A 16855-nucleotide genomic window follows, 5' to 3' on the forward strand; every position below is an offset into this window, starting at 1 on the left:
CCACCATTTGGGTAAACCTCAGGGAGGGAAGTTTTATGAACATGTACTTACTGCACCACATTTACTGTAGTTCACAGCATTCTTTCTGAGTTTGCAGAACAGAGAGCCAGAAGGTTTAAATTCAGGTCAGATTATAGTGGTAGGATTCAAATACGACTATCAGCCACAGCTAACAACATATACACACTTACCATCATAAAATACCAAGAAAATCTCAGCTTTTCCTAATCCTTTCTAACCACATGAAAGTTGCACAGAACTTTACCTCTCGGCCAATAAGCTTCACCCACACTTTGTCTCCAACATCCACAATCTCAGAGGGCTTATCCACACGACAGGATGACATGTGAGTTCGATGGACCAGACCTGGGCACAAGAAGAAGAAATAAAATAAAGCACAGGGAATGCCTGGTATTTATACTCTAAATAACAATATAAGAAGAACATGGGAGTTGGGGAGTCACTGAATTGTTAATTTAAACCCAGCCGTTATTTTAAAACTGCAAATTAGAACAATTTGAGATCGCTTTTCATACTTAATCAACTAACAAATAGTCTTTAAAATAATGCTCAATGTTGGTAAAAACATGATACAATAACTACACTTATATGATACTGGTAAAAATACAAGTTGGTAAAATTCTTTGAAATCAAAGGGCATAATGATGTTTATATCTTTCATGCAAGAATATCACCATTGGAATTGTTCCAAAAGAAAAAACTCAATAGAGGCAAAAACCTATGGGCATACAAAAATACTTGCAGTATTATTACCTACAAAGGTTAAAAATAAAAATTATAAAACAAACTAAATGACCAATAATTGGAAAATAGCTTGGTAAACTATGATACAGCAATCAAAAGGAAGAATAAACAGCCAATAAAGTTACAGTTACAGAAAATAATTATGGTAGATGCTAAATGAAAAAAGGAAATATAAACAAGATGCCATTTTTAATCTATTAAATTAGCAAGATATTTAGAAAATAATAATATACAATGTTGATGAGAGTACAGTAAAATAAGAAATATTGCTAGGGCTAGTATAAATTTTTAGAAATCATTTAGCAATGGCTATCGAGTGATAAAAATACTTAATAAAATTAATTAAAATATGAAATAATTATTAAATAACTTAATATTAACATTGAATAAAATATTTGTAATAGATATCCTTTTTCTGCCTGTCCAAGGTCCTTTCCTGAGAGAACTACCTTCCTTACATTCTAAAATAATCTGGTCAGTCGGTGTGATATGGCTGGAGCTGACCTAACCCCAACTGTGGGCACATGACACAGGCTTAGTCAATCAAGGTACTTCATCCTGTGGCCACAGTAATTGATTCAGGGATAGATACTAGCTAATCATATCTTTCTCAAGACTTCTGTCAGGATTATAAACTACAAAAAGTTACTAATGCCCATCTTTACCACCAGATGGCAAGAGTCAGCCAGAGGGAAGCAAGGAAGAGCATCAGTAAACAAAGGACAAAGCCCTGAGGGTGTAAGCTGGGCACCTGAAACAGCCCTGGTGGAAGCTAGGTTTATCCTGCTCTTCCCAGCGAAATTAGCCAAAACATATCTCAACTGTGTTTCCGACCCTTGCAACCAAGAGTTTTGACTAGTAACTAATTTGACCCATAATCACTTCTGGGACTCTGTCCTAAGAAAATAATCTGATACATAGAAAAAGCTATATGCACCTGGAAAAGCAACCTACATCAAAATATTTGATGTATTTTTAAGACAGGAAAAATTAGAAACAACCCAATATCCAACAACAGGGTAATGGTTAAGTCAACTGTGGTATAGCCTCTTAGCCCATTAAAAACAATGTTCAAAAGATTATGTAGGGCCGGCCCCGTGGCTTAGCAGTTAAGTGCACGCGCTCCGCTACTGGCGGCCCGGGTTGGGATCCCGGGCGCGCACCAACGCACCACTTCTCCGGCCATGCTGAGGCCGTGTCCCACATACAGCAACTAGAAGGATGTGCAACTACGACATACAACTATCTACTGGGGCTTTGGTGGAAAAATAAATAAAATTAAAAAAAAAAAAGATTATGTAAAAATACCAATAATTCATTCTTTAGTAAATATTTATTGAGGGCCTACACATGTGCCAAGCACTGTAGGCAACTAGCATTTTCCCACATAAATTAAAAAAAAATACAATGCAAAATTATATAGTATGATCATGAATGCTTAAAATGGATCTTAAAAATTAGAAATAACGATCCAAAATGCTATAACAATGGTTATACTAGGGTGTAAGATTACAGGTTAATGTTTTTCTTTTGTTTATTTTCAAATGTTTTAATAATACAGAAAATTAGTCTATTCTGGGGGAAATTAATATAATAAACCAATTTTTTTGAATGAACATAAACCAGGAATATAAACTAAAGAAAAAACTGATATGACAAAGATTTATGTCTAAAATAATTGCCCTCCTTGAAGTTCCTTGGTAGAATTATTAACCTTTACTCTCGTTCTCTCAATTTCTCTCACACTCATGCATCCACAAGGATATTGGCACACACCTGTAACTCAAAGTATCTGCCCTCTCTGTTTACCAGAAGCCACTGCTTTCTCTGACCATGGTCACTGGGTCTCACACACCTACTTCAGCCGATTCTGGAGGCAGATAGCCTATCTCTCTGAACAACTCTAGGGCCTCTAAAATGCTTTATATACATTATATAACCTATGTTTTTAATTTTAGACCATCACATAATCTCCAAAATGGGTAAAATTCATGAAGCTGGGCTTTTTTTGTTTCTCATGATGGTGTAATGAGCAGACCAGCCTAACTGGAAAGTCTGGAGAGGAAATTCAGATGCCCTAAAGGAAAGGGAAACCTCTCACTTTGACGTTTTTTGGCTGCAACTGTCTTCTGATTCTAAAATTCATTTCTTTCCTCTATTGCTAATGAAAGTTGTGAAGGAAATTCATGTTGAACCTAATATACATGAGAGAACATTTTTTCCTTTCCTGAAACAGAAGGTATATTTATTGGAATATCATAAACAAAGAAAGAATGGTATTAACCATTTGTCTTTCTCCCACCTGATCCCAAAGTAGGATTTTTTGGTCCCGGTATCTCTCCTGGTTGAATATGGTATTTCTCAAAGTAGTAACAGCAAAAACAACTTAAAATGATTATGTGGTATATTTGAATGATAGAATAATGCCATTTAAATGTTCACAAAAAGTATTTTAAAAGAGGAGAAATGTTTAAGGTTTATTAAGTGTGAACAGCTACAAAATGTATAATAGAGTATAATCTTAATCTCAGTATGTTAAATTTTAGGCATATATGTGACTATAAAGAAATACACCAAAATGTTAACAGTGCCCATCTCTATGCGGTAGTAATATCATATAATGATCATTTTCTTTTGTAGTTTTTTTCCTTTATTTTTTTATAATAAGTATGCAATATTTTCAATCATAAAAATATTTTAAAAGCAAAATATAAAATATATATACTGTGATTGAAATTATGTAAAACTAAGCCTCATATGGACACAGACCAAAAGGGAATATAAAGTTATGCTGGGGTGCAGGATTTTTATAATTGAGACAGTAATGGCTTATTACCAAAAGGCCTTAGCTTATAGGATGAATGAAACAAGGGGAATGGTCTAGCTCTCAGTCTTTTTTTTTTTTTTTAAAGATTTTATTTATTTATTTTTCCCCCCAAGGCCCCAGTAGATAGTTGTATGTCATAGCTGCACATCCTTCTAGTTGCTGTATGTGAGACTCGGCCTCAGGATGGACGGAGAAGTGGTGCCTCGGTGCGCGCCCGGGATCCGAACCCGGGCCACCAGCATAGGAGTGCGCGCACTTAACCGCCAAGCCACGGGGCTGGCCCTAGCCTCAGTCTTTTTTTTTTTTTTTTTTAAAGATTTTATTTATTTATTTTTCCCCCAAAGCCCCAGTAGATAGTTGTCTGTCATAGCTGCACATCCTTCTAGTTGCTGTATGTGGGATGCAGCCTCAGCATGGCCGGAGGAGCGGTGCGTCGGTTCACACCCGGGATCCGAACCCGGGCCGCCGGCAGCCGAGCGCACGCACTTAACCGTTAAGCCACGGGGCCGGCCCTCTAGCCTCAGTCTTGAACGCAGATGTCAGATAGGCAGTTGGATATGTAAGACTGTAGCTCAGAGGGGAGGTATGACTGAAGATATAAATATAGGCGTCTTCGGCATGCAGATGCTTACATAGTAATATATTAATCAGATTGTCGGTTTACTGATTGTTTCAGGGATAGACACAATTCACACACTTATTTTTTTTTTTTTTGTGAGGAAGATCAGCCCTGAGCTAACATCCGTGCTAATCCTCCTCTTTTTTGCTGAGGAAGACCGGCTCTGAGCTAACATCTATTGCCAGTCCTCCTCCTTTTTTTCCCCAAAGCCCCAGTAGATAGTTGTATGCCAGAGTTGCACATAACTTCTAGTTGCTGTATATGAGATACTGCCTCAGCATGGCTGGACAAGCGGTGCATCGGTGCGCACCCAGGATCCGAACCTGGGCCGCCAGTAGCGGAGCATGTGCACTTAACCGCTAAGGCATGGGGCCGGCCCCACACACTTATTAATTTACAATACAGAATATACTTTTCTTATACCTGGAAGGTTCCCAGTCCTTATCTAGTTAAACTACCCACTACCCCTAGTATCAAATACCTGAAAAATTAGTGATCAGAAATTGTTTCAACATGGAATCACAACAAAAGGGAGACAAATGTTTTAAGATACATTTCCAGTCCACGAAGGTTTAATGGATTATCACTTCCTCATAAAAGAATCCATCTCTCTAGTTCTCATCATCAGATTCATTTCTGCCCTCGATAAGGCAAGACAAACACTGCCAACTTCAGACTCTCAGGCTTTCTTTTACTATATTCCAGGCTGACAACTCCCCACCTGTTCATATAATCTCTCCCTAGATAGAATGATACAATCAATTAGATTTCAGTCTCCTAAATTACAATTTCACTCCAATCCCTTTCCCCTGGAATCACAGCCAGGTTATCTTGTCGAAGTCTTGAGTGCTCCCATCTCTTCACAGATTTATCGATAATTACCCAGTATATTTCTATCTATGGCTATAGATATGGATATAGATATATTTCTATCTGTATGGGGGATTCATCACCAGTTTCACTCTCAGAAGACAGTCTGAATTCTTGGGAGGTATTTCATTGTTACCCACATACACCACCACAGCTGGATTGAGTGTAAATTGTAGAGAGCACCAAATAAAATATTTGAGGCCCCCTCACTATGCTGGGTACCTCACTAAATACAGTACATCCATCCATTCATTCAATCCTCACATCAGCCCTGTGACATAGGTTCACACGAGAAAATAGTCTAGAAGTTAAGTAAACTGTCCAAGGTGACAAAGCTGATAAAGAAAGAACTGCAATTCAAACATGAATCTGTCAGGTCTTCTGCAACATACTGATATTTCTCCATTTTCTTCTTTATTATTGATCTGCATTATCTTTTCATTAAAAAAAGAGAAAGACGAGGGGCCAGCCCAGTGGCACAAGCAGTTAAGTGCGCGCGCTCCGCTGCGGCAGCCCGGGGTTTGCCGGTTCGGATCCCAGGCACGCACCAACGCACTGCTTGGCAAGCCATGCTGTGGCGGCATCCCATATAAAGTAGAGGAAGACGGGCACAGATGTTAACTCAGGGCCAGTCTTCCTCACAAAAAAAAAAAAAAAGAGAGAGAGAGAAAGATGAGCTCATCTACAAATAGTAGAAACACATCTCATTCTGTTCTAGCATATGCTCCAAAACGAAACAGAAACAAACAAACAAAAATGCTTTGCTCGTTGTGCCCCACGGAAGGGAGTTCTTCAGAGCAGTCTGTGCCTGGATTTCTGACATTAAGCCATAAACGTCCAAAGGGGATATTAAGTCTGTCATCATGTTCAATAAACCCAACATGACACTGAAACAGAATGAGTCTCATCTGAGTGTCTGCTGGTAAAAGAAGAAAAAAAAATTCTGACAACTTGGAAAGAGCTAGCATCTTAATCATCACATGAGAAAAACAGTTAGCCTATTATAGTTCCCTTAAAAATACTCTCCTGAGGCTGGCCTGGTGGCGAAGCGGTCAAGTTCACGTGCTCCGCTTTTGCAGCCCAGGGTTCACTGGTTCAGATCCTGGGTGTGGACCTATGCACCACTTATCAAGCCATGCTGAGGCGGCATCCCATATAGAGCAACTAGAAGGATGTACAACTAGGATATAGAACTATCTACTGGGGCTTTGGGGAGAAAATAGGAAACAAGGAGGAAGATGGGCAACAGATGTTAGCTCAGAGCCAATCTCCGCCCCCCCAAAAAGTCAGCATTAAATAAACAAACAAATAAATAAATATTCTCCCAACTGTGTTGTTCGGCATTAATTTCTTTCACAACTTCCACTGACAATAAAGAAAAGAGGTGAAAATTACAAATCATTAGAGGACGGCTGTAGCCAAAAAGTGTCAAAATACAACGTTTCCTTTACCTTTGGGGATCTGAATTCCCTCTCTAGACTTTTCAAATAAGTTATCTCCAAGCAATGATAAATGACAATAAGGTAAGCACATAAGTTAAAGTGATCTCACATTCTTTATCTTGTTAGGATTATGGATTCATTCAAATATTTACTATCATCCACTATATTGTAAGCAAAAATGGATCCAAGGATGAATGACATGATCTTGCCAGTCAAGAAATTCTAAAATATGCACACCATTCACATTTCACAGATAAGAAAACTAAGGCTCAAGGACTAAGCAACTTGTTGAAGTCAAGAAGCTAGTAAATGATAGAGCTGGGACTAGAATTCATTTACTCATTTAATAAAATTTACTGATCATCCACTATATCTCAGGCACTGTCTAGGCCCTGACATCCCAACCCCTAACTATTCCACAGCTCAGCAGGTAAGTGCAGCCATTTTATTACACTACATTACCATTAGTTTACATCTCCAGACTGTGAACAATCTGAGACCAGCAGGGACCGTGTTTTCTTATCTCTGTGTTCCCACTTAACATAGTAACGAGAAAACAGAACTCTAATTATTTGCTAAACTGAATTCATTACTAAAAATATTTGAGCTTCTACCATAAGCAAGGCACTTTAAAAAGTCTAACACTGAACAAATAATCTCTGCTCTCAAAATTTCATAGTTTAGTGCTGGTGGGCAGAGGATAGAGGAGACAAAAAGAAATTCACGAGCTGTTTTAAGTTTAAATTTAAATTAATTAAAACAAAATTTAAAAGTCCGTGGTTATAGTATTGGACAGCACAGATGCAGTATCATACAAAAATATATTTGGTCTTTGTCCCTGATTCCTGCACAGAACTCCTAAAACTCTTAGAATTTCCCTAGTGATAGGAGTGTTTTTTGTTATTCATAATAAGCCCCTTCTGATGGCACCAGAGTTTATGCTAATGAAGTGATTTAGGCTGGGACTCCTAGAGAGTCTCTGGATGGGGCTGGTTACCAGAGAGAGCAAATGATTAAGGATTGAAACTTTCAGCTCCACCAACCTCCAGGAGAGAGGGTGAGGGGCTTGAGATTGAGCTCTGTAAAAACTCTGGAACAATGAAATTTGGAGAACTTCCAGGTTAGTGAATACATCAGCTTATTGGGAGGCGGGTGTGCCAGAGAGGACATGGAAGCTCAGAGTGCCCGCCTCCCATACCTTGCCCTATGCATCTCTTCCATTTGGCTGTTCCTGATTGTATCCTTTATAATAAACCAGCGAACACAAGGAAAGTGTTTTCCTGAGTTCTGAGAGCCGTTCTAGCAAACGATCAAACTCGAGGAGGGGATCATGGGAAACCTTGCTTCACAGCCCATCAGTTAGAAGTACAGTTGGCTCAGACTTGAGACTGGCATCTGAAGCGGGGGCAGTCTTGTGGGTCTGAGCTCCTTTAACTTGTGGGATCTGACAGTAACTCCATGTAGATAGTGTCAGAATTGAATTGAATTGTTAAGACACCCAGTTGGTGTCTAGAGAAACGGAGAATTGGTTGGTGTCAGAAAATACATCACAACAGATATAGAACATTTCCATTATCACAGAAAGCTCTATCAGACAACACTATGAAAGGGAAAAGAAAATCTAGTTTAGATCTGAATACTCAGAAGAGGTCTTCAACTCAGTAGTGGTTAAAGAATTCTGAGAATAGAAATCTGAGAAAAATAACTCAGATTAGAGTCTATCTTCCTGAACCAAAGATGGTAAAACCTGGAGACCAAGAGTTATTTCCTAAGTCAGTCCTTTCAGGGTGGCACTTAATAATCTTCCCCTTTTAAGGGTAGAGAAGCTAAAATACACAGTAGGAAAGTCAACTGCTTAAGTTATCCGATAAACCTACAGAAGAGCCCAGGATTAGAACTCAGTTTCCACTGAATTATTTGGCTCCCGCTCTGAGGCTTGTCTCAGCACAGCTGTCAAGACTGACAGATTCATATTTAAACTGCCAGCCATAATCAGAGGCATCACCTAACAGGGTATGGAGACGAGTGAGCTGAAGACTGACTGCTGGAAGGTGGTAGGCCTTTAATCCCCATGCAGTCCCCAAAGTGTCACATAAATGCTCAAGTAAGGATGGGACTTTCAGGTACTGGCAGCTATGACAAGTACATTAACAATATCTGTCTGAGGTGCACACCTTGTAGGGATGGGGATGAGTTCCACCTCATAAAATCTCAGCCAACAAAAAATGAGAAACTTTAGGGCCGGCCCCGTGGCTTAGTGGTTAAGTGCGCGCTCCGCTACTGGCGGCCCTGGTTCGGATGCCGGGCGCGCACTGACGCACCGCTCCTCCGGCCATGCTGAGGCTGCATCCCACATACAGCAACTAGAAGGATGTGCAACTATGACATACAACTATCTACGGGGGCTTTTGGGGAAAAAAAGGAGGAGGATTGGCAATAGATGTTAGCTCAGAGCCAGTCTTCCTCAGCAAAAAAGAGGAGGATTAGCATGGATGTTAGCTCAGGGCTGATCTTCCTCACAAAAAAAAAAAAAGAGAGAGAGAGAGAAACTTGATTACAGATTGCTGACTGCTAGCTTGGAAATTACTGCAAACTACTGCATCTTCTAACGCCAAGATGCAATTTGCAGCACAGTAGTCTCCAAGGCTAGAAACATGGCTTTATTAGCCAAAGATCAGCTGTTGGACTTTTTTTTTTTTTTTGGTGAGGAAGATTGTCCCTGAACTAACATCTGTGCCCATCTTCCTCCATTTTGTATGTGGGATGCCGCCACAGCATGGCTTGATGAGCAGTGTGTAGGTCCGTATCTGGGATCTGAACTCGCGGACCCTAGGCCACCGAAGTGGAGCGCACGAACTTAACCACTATGCCACAGGGCCAGTGCCTGGACTTTTTTTCAAAGAAATTTAAATTCTTTTAAAGAAAATTTTGTTTTGGGCCGGCCCTGTGGCTTAGCGGTTAAGTGCGTGCGCTCCGCTGCTGGCGGCCCGGGTTCGGATCCCGGGCGTGCACAGACGCACTGCTTCTCCGGCCACACTGAGGCCGCGTCCCACGTGCAGCAACTAGAAGGATGTGCAGCTATGACATACAACTATCTACTGGGGCTCTGGGGGGGAAAAAAAAATTAAAAGTACTTTGAGATAATTTTAGATTCACATGTGGCCGAAAGAAATAATACAGAGAGATCCTGTGTACCCTTTACCCAGTTTCCTCCAATGGTAAATTTTGCAAAACTGTAGTACACTCTCACAACCAAGATATCAGCATTGATACTGTGGTATAATAAGAAACACATATTTGGTCTTTGTCCCTAGTTCCTGGCACAGAGCTCCTAAACTCGGAATTTCCTGAGTGACAGGAATGTTTTATTATTCCTAACAAGCCACTTTCAACCTTACCTGAGTTTATGCTAATGAGATGACTATTGGTGGACCCCTAGAGCGCTTCAAGATGGGGGCTGGAAATAGCCAGAGGAACCAGTCATGTGATAGAAGGTCGGAAATTTCAGCCCCCTCCCTGACTTCCAGAGAGAGGAGAGGGACTGGAGATGGAGTCAAATCCCCAATGGCCAACGATTTAATCAATCACGCCTACCTAATGGGGCCTCCACAAAACCCCTAAACAATGAGTTCTGGAGAGCTTCTGAGCTGGCGAACACATCCACGTGTCAAGAGGGTGACGTACCTCAACTCCACGGAGACAGAGGCTCTTGTACTCAGGACTCTTTTGGACCTCGCCCTGTGTACTTCCTCATCTGACTGTTCATTTGTATCCTTTATTATAAACTATAATAGTAAGAACAGCATTTTCTTGAGTTCTTTGAGTTCTAGCAAATCATAACATCTTGGGAGGGTGTGGCAACCTTCAAATTTGTAGCCAACTCGGACATAAGTGTAGGTAACCTTCAATACTTGCGACTGGCGTCTGAAGTGAGGGCAGTCTTGTGGGACTGAGCCCGTAAACCTGTGGAGTCTGACGCTACCTCCAGGTAGCTAGTGTCAGAATTGAATTGAATTGGAGGACACCCAGTTGGTATCAGAGAATTGGAGAAATGGTTGTTGATTCCATACCACATTGTGGAATGGCAATAAAGAGGAATGAAGTACTGATGCATGCTACAAAAACGATGAACCTTGAAAACATTATGCTAAGTCAAAGATGCCAATCACAAAAGACCACATGTTGTATGATTCCATTTATAAGAAAAGTACAGAATAGGCAAATATTTAAAGACAGAAAGTAGACTGGTAGTTGCCTAAGGCTAGGGTATGGGGGAAGTAATAGGGAATTTGAGGTGACTGCTAATCAGTCAGAGGTTTTTTGGGGGGGTGATAAAAAAAATGTACTCTAATTAGATTGTAGTGATGGTTGCAAAACTGTGAATATACTAAAAACCATTGCGTTGTACACTTCAGATGAAATGTATGGTATGTGAATTATATCTCAATAAAGATGTTTAAAAAAAGGATGTTATGGTCCGGCCCCGTGGCTTAGTGGTTAGGTGCTCGCGCTCCGCTGCTGGCGGCCGGGGTTCGGATCCCGCGCGCACACCTACGCGCCACTTCTCCACCCATGCTGAGGCCGCATCCCACATACAGCAACTAGAAGGATGTGCAACTACCACATACAACTATCTACTGGGGCTTTGGGGAAAAAGAAAGAAATAAATAAAATCTTAAAAAAAGAATGTTATATAAATGGAATCATAAAGTGTGTAACTTTTTGGGGTTAGCTTTTTTCACTCAGCATAATTCTCTGGAGACCGATCCAGGTCGTTGCATGTATCAATACTTCATTCTCATTTCTTTTTTTTGCTGAGTAGTATTCCATTGTATAGCTGTACCACAATTTAAGTTATTTTTAAAGCAATACTGAGAATGAGTATCTTTTAAGATATTTATTGCTCAATTGCTATTTTTTCTCCTGTGAATTCTTTTCATACCCTTGGCCTCTTTTCTCCTTCCCCTTTTTTATTAGTCCTTTCTCATATCTACTGTACATTCTTTTTCCCAACTTAACTTAGCTTAATGATAATTTTGCAATAAAGTTTTTGACTTTTATGCCATCAAATATTATTTTACATTTTCTTCTAATATCCTTATGATTACATTTTTTCCATTAAAATCATTAATAAATATTTAATTTATTTTAGCACAAGGACTTTGCATGTTAAGTCTTTGGATCCACGAGCAGTGTGATACAGAAGAAAGCCCACTCGGCTAGACATCAGGAGGCTTGGGTGCTAGTCCAGGCTGTGCCATTACCTAGCTAAATCACTCTGAGCAGGCCATCAGTCTGCGGAACTTGCCTTTTCCACTTAGCACAACTGTTTTAAGAAACAAGACTATGGATGTGAAAGGGATTCTCCAAAACTGTTCAACAAATGCTTATCAATTTACAAAGAAAATTTAAAGCATCATATATATAATATATATTTGTATTGGTTACAATACTATTTCTGCTCCATGTGCCATATACTAGAAAACGCACAATGTCAGCTGCAGAGAGTGAGTAGCTTGCCCTCCCTAAAATCCTAAGACCAAAAGAGTCAAGTGACTTGCCTAGGGTCACAGGTGAAATTCAGGTAAGAGCTGGTCCCAGAAGCGAAGCTAAGTGACTATACGCCAGCCCTCCCCCCAAGTCAGAGAGCACCATTCTTCTGAGTTAAGATCTGCTAAAAATGAACTGTCATCATTTGTCTGTATTTATATCCCCACACTAAAAACAAAAACAAGAACAAACTAGTGTCTGAAAAATGTAGAGCTTATAATTAGGATGTGGCGGAGGTAATAGCAGCGAGTGGAATGGGAGGGCTGAATTTCAAGTTATAGGCTCCCACCTTGCTTCCGACAGCCTGGGATTTTGATAAAAGCGCCATAGTCTGTCACCATAGCAACCTATAAAAACAAAACAAAAAAAGAATCAATGTCACACAAATGAGAATCTCTCTTTCGTAGCATTTAACCTAGTCTCCCTGAATTTCTACTTGGTACTGACTGTCTCAGTCTACTGCAAAACTGCCTAAAAGTGATGTTCCGTCAAATGTTCTTTCTGTTCTTTTTGAAATTTAGACTGACAGGTATGTGCGAACACATTAAAACCATTGGCGAGACTGCACTGTTGTTAGATGGTATGAGAGTATCCAGGAATGCCCAAATCCCACACCTATTAAAATCCCCAAAGGAGGTATATGAACAAAAAGTAAACAGCAGAAAATCAGGTAATAAAATTACACTTTATACTAGCTGGGACTGGGGCCTCCAATCCCAACACAGAGAACTATAATAATTTGCAATGTATCACATAGGACATCCTTTTTTTTCCTAAATTTCAAATCAAACCAGACCATACAGCCTGCTCCATTTCACTCCAAATCAGAGTCTTGGGTTTTATCAAGACAATTAAAGAAAAAGCCCACACGCAGACATCTGATAGAACCTGAAAAGATACAGAGAGGAAAAGAGTTGTCCTGAAGTCTTTTGCAGAGTGACCTAAGATGGAGAAGTTAGAGGCTTGATGTTTCTATGTAATATGTAATAGCAATGAAAGGCCCAGAATCCTCTAGGTAAACCACTATCCCAGACTACCTCTCCCTCTCCCTCTCATCTATCCTCTAGCCCACCCCCAAACCTGTGGATTAGGATTACAGTTGCCACTACATTCTAAATTTATCACTAAATTCATTATTACTTGTAAAATATTCAATACAATCTTACACATATAAACGTTATTTTTTTCAGTAACTTGAGTTAGTTGTTTCATCTTGGGCAATCACTGTTTCAGCTTCATCATAACAAAAACAAGGGGACTGAATAAGACAATCCCTGCCACACTGCTATTCATTAATATATACTGAACACTCACTAAACGCAAAACACTATTCAAGTGCTTTACATAATCCTCCTGAGACCATATGATGTTGGTACTATTATTATACTCATTTGATAGATGACAAAACTGATGCATGGAGAGACTAAGTAACTTATCCAATGTCCAGAGGTAGTAAATAGCAGAGCTGGGATTCGAACCCAGTGAGTCTTAACTACACTAGAGGTGCTCATGGGTTCCCTTTAACTATAAAATTCTAAAGGCCGAAAGCAATGTGACATTTGACATCTTATCTGCTCCTGGCAACAAGCTTTAGAAGTATATATGGATATACACCTGACTGTATATATATGGATATATATATAAGTATATATGGAAGTATATATGGTAGGTCCCCATGTTGCAGATGAGGTGGAATAGTACAGGTGTAGAAAGAGCTTTGGAGTGAAAGATGCGGCTTCTACTCCCAGCTCTGCCACTTCTTACCTGTGGGATCCTGAACACAACTTGCCTTTCAGGACCTAAATTCCCATTTGTATTCACTTTGCTGCTACAGATAACAAATGATGTAATGATGTACATACAGTACCTCACACTTGTATCTGGCACCTAATGTACACTCAAAAAATTGTAGCTTTTTAATAATTTACAGTCCAAGACACTGAAGCAGAAAAAGGTTAGTAACTGGTGGAAAGGCACACAACTAACTTAGATACAAGCGAGGCACAGAACCTTGGTCCCTTGGCTTAGTCCAGTGCCTCCTACTTCACCAAATATCATCATTACTCACTTCCATGTTAGGATGGGAATAGATAAAAACTCCCATTCTTCCCATTTTTTGAATGGGCACTTGAACCAACTCTCCAAGATACAGCATTAAGAATGGGTTAAGAAACAAAGTTCACAACTCCTGTTTTACACTGAGGCATATGCTAGGCTGGGGGAGCGACCAGGCAGTCCTAAAGAAACAGTACAATCAGGCAGATACTAGTACTTAAAATCAAGGCAAGGGGGAACTGGACAAAGGACTTCAGAGATTAACTGGTCCAGTCTTGCCATTTTTCAGATGAGGACAGTGAAGACCAGAGACATGAAACGCTTACCCAAGTCCATAAAGCAAGCTGTTCTCTGTAAAACAGGGCCACATGGATAAAGAAGACAAGACTTTAAATTTTTAATTACCATAAAAGCAAATGCTTCCTTTCTGGACTAAAGGCACTTTGGCTTTTGCTCCAGGGTTCTAGAAAGAGGACTGAGATGTCTCATACTGTATAATAACATTATTAAAGGGCATAATTATCTAACAAACTTAAAAGTAGCATCTGGAAGTTGGAGCCCAAATCACCTTGCTGCTGTATTTTAAGACAGTCTCACTTTTCAATCCTGTTGCTCCACTGTCACATCATAATCTTCTGAGGAAACATTATAACAGACCTTAATTTGGCCTCTCCCAAAAGGAAAGGTTAATGTGCTCCAGAATGGAGGCACTCAACTGTTCAGTTAGGAAAAGGCATTCTTGCCTATTTCCAGCACCAGGTGTTTCCATCACTGTGTCTCCTAGGGTGCAGTCAGTTGAAATTAACAGAATGGCACCTGCTGTAGATGATCACACAGTCTGCCTGGTGTCCCAAGAATAATTAGTCAAATAGCTCAGGGGAAAAAATTCAGTAATTATCTCAACTGAACTTAGGGCTTGGGTAAAATGAATTTACCATCTTCAGATTAGAGGTTGCACTGGCATTGAGAATTAGTTATCCCCATAATGTAAGTGAGAAAGTTGAGGCTCAGAGACATAAGTTACTTGTCCCACGTCACAAAGTTAGAAAGTAGCATGGCTAGAACAGAAGTTTTTTGACTTGTAATCCAATGCTATTTCCACCTTACCAACGCCAATCTCCCCTCAGCATTTCTTTGGCTATGGCTGGGCTGAGCCAAATACCAACTCCCACTGCTATGCTTCTACCCGCTACCACGCTTAATGGACTCCAGCACCAAGATGCCTCTCAGAGGATGGGAGAAGGACGAATATTGGCTTCTCAACTATTCGGTCACTGGGCCCCTCAGCCCTGCTGAGCCTGCTAAGAGAAGAACTGCTGGTTAAGGGCTGCACCACCAGCTTCTTGAAGGACAACTGGTCCTAAAAGGCTTGGGTTCAACTTTATTCAAACATTTACTGAGCACCTACTTGCAAGACACCAAGTCAGGTACTGCGAAATAAAAACAACTTAAAAAAAGGGATGCCCAGCCTATTTTTAAATGAATTTGAAGTAATTACCAAGATACATGAGACAAAGCATGGCCTCCGCTCTCCTTAGTAACTCACTATCTAGTGCAGGAGACAGACACATACATAAGTAACAATAATGCACAACAGACTGTGATAAATGCCATAACCAAAGAACAAACAATGACCATGGAACAACCAGATTTACCATCTACCTTCCTCCTATACCCCAATTCAGTCAAAAGAGTTCTTTTATGGGTCTTTTGGTTCCTCCATGCATTTATGTACAGCTGGATAATCCCAGGTACAGGTTAGCAGAAAGTACGCTTGAAGAGAGGACTTGATTTAGAATCCCAGCTTTGCCATTTATTAACCACTGGGCAATTAGTTAACTTTTGAGAAGAGTTTCCTTATCCATAAAATGGGGTTAACAATTTCTTTGAAGAGAATCAATGACACAGAATGTGTGACAGTGCTGACATACAATTAGGCTTACAAAATTTTTTTTGAATTTTAATGTAACTGAGTCTTCTTTGTAAATATTAGGCACTCATTAAATGTTTGTTGGATGAATAGTTTGAAAAAGTTTCTTCTTTCCAATTTATCAAGAAATTTAGGGCCGGCTCCGTGGCTTGGCGGTTAAGTGCGCGCGCTCTGATGCTGGCGGCCCGGGTTCGGATCCCGGGCAAGCCCCAAGGCGCCACTTCTCCGTCCAACGCGAGGCCGAGTCCCACGTGCAGCAACTAGAAGGATGTGAACCTATGACATACAACTATCTACTGGGGCTTTGGGGGGAAAAAATGAATAAATAAAATCTTTAAAAAAAAAAAAAAAGAAATTTATCTTTCCCTAATTCCAGTCACTTCTAAATCATCATTTTTCAACATGTGCTACTGAAATACTAAGCTGGAACTATAAAGTTCTCTCTGAACATTCCTGTAGCTCAGCCATCTTTGATAGTAAAACACAAAACCTACACTAATTCAAGTTCCATCTCACTTAAGAAGGAGCTGTAGGAAAGGAGCCATTTGAGAACTCTGAGTCAGTTTGTGGAGGGTAGAGCGTGCTTGTCTTTCTTTTGTGCAACACCTGACAAGTGAGAGCTTCATGATCAGAAAAGTCAACTTCACCTTCAGTGCTACCACTTCCCTTTTCTGAGCCCTGGTACCTCACCGACCTTTGGGGATACCACGGGCCTTAGAAAAAGAGGACCCAGGCTCTGAAGAGCAGAATTGTTTGCTATTTGTCACAATGTTACTCTTTGTATCTTGACTGTTATA

The 16855-nt window shown here is 40.2% G+C and overlaps 1 protein-coding gene across 3 annotated transcripts in view; it reads right to left on the reverse strand.

Annotated features, from left to right (window-relative positions):
- ZCCHC17 (zinc finger CCHC-type containing 17) overlaps nucleotides 1–16855 on the reverse strand; it is a 65308-nt gene that overhangs the window by 36311 nt on the left and 12142 nt on the right. For all 3 annotated transcript variants that reach the window (XM_004425863.3, XM_087446403.1, XM_087446404.1), the window contains exons 3-4: nucleotides 12363–12420; nucleotides 266–366 (exon numbers count right to left, since the gene is read on the reverse strand). In XM_004425863.3, coding sequence (XP_004425920.1) covers nucleotides 266–366; nucleotides 12363–12420 — 159 coding nt within the window. The remainder of the gene's footprint in view (nucleotides 1–265; nucleotides 367–12362; nucleotides 12421–16855) is intronic.

Source organism: Ceratotherium simum, chromosome 22 (assembly GCF_057802395.1).
Source record: "Ceratotherium simum simum isolate JZ-2026a chromosome 22, ASM5780239v1, whole genome shotgun sequence".
In the NCBI taxonomy this organism is placed as follows: Eukaryota; Metazoa; Chordata; class Mammalia; order Perissodactyla; family Rhinocerotidae; genus Ceratotherium; species Ceratotherium simum.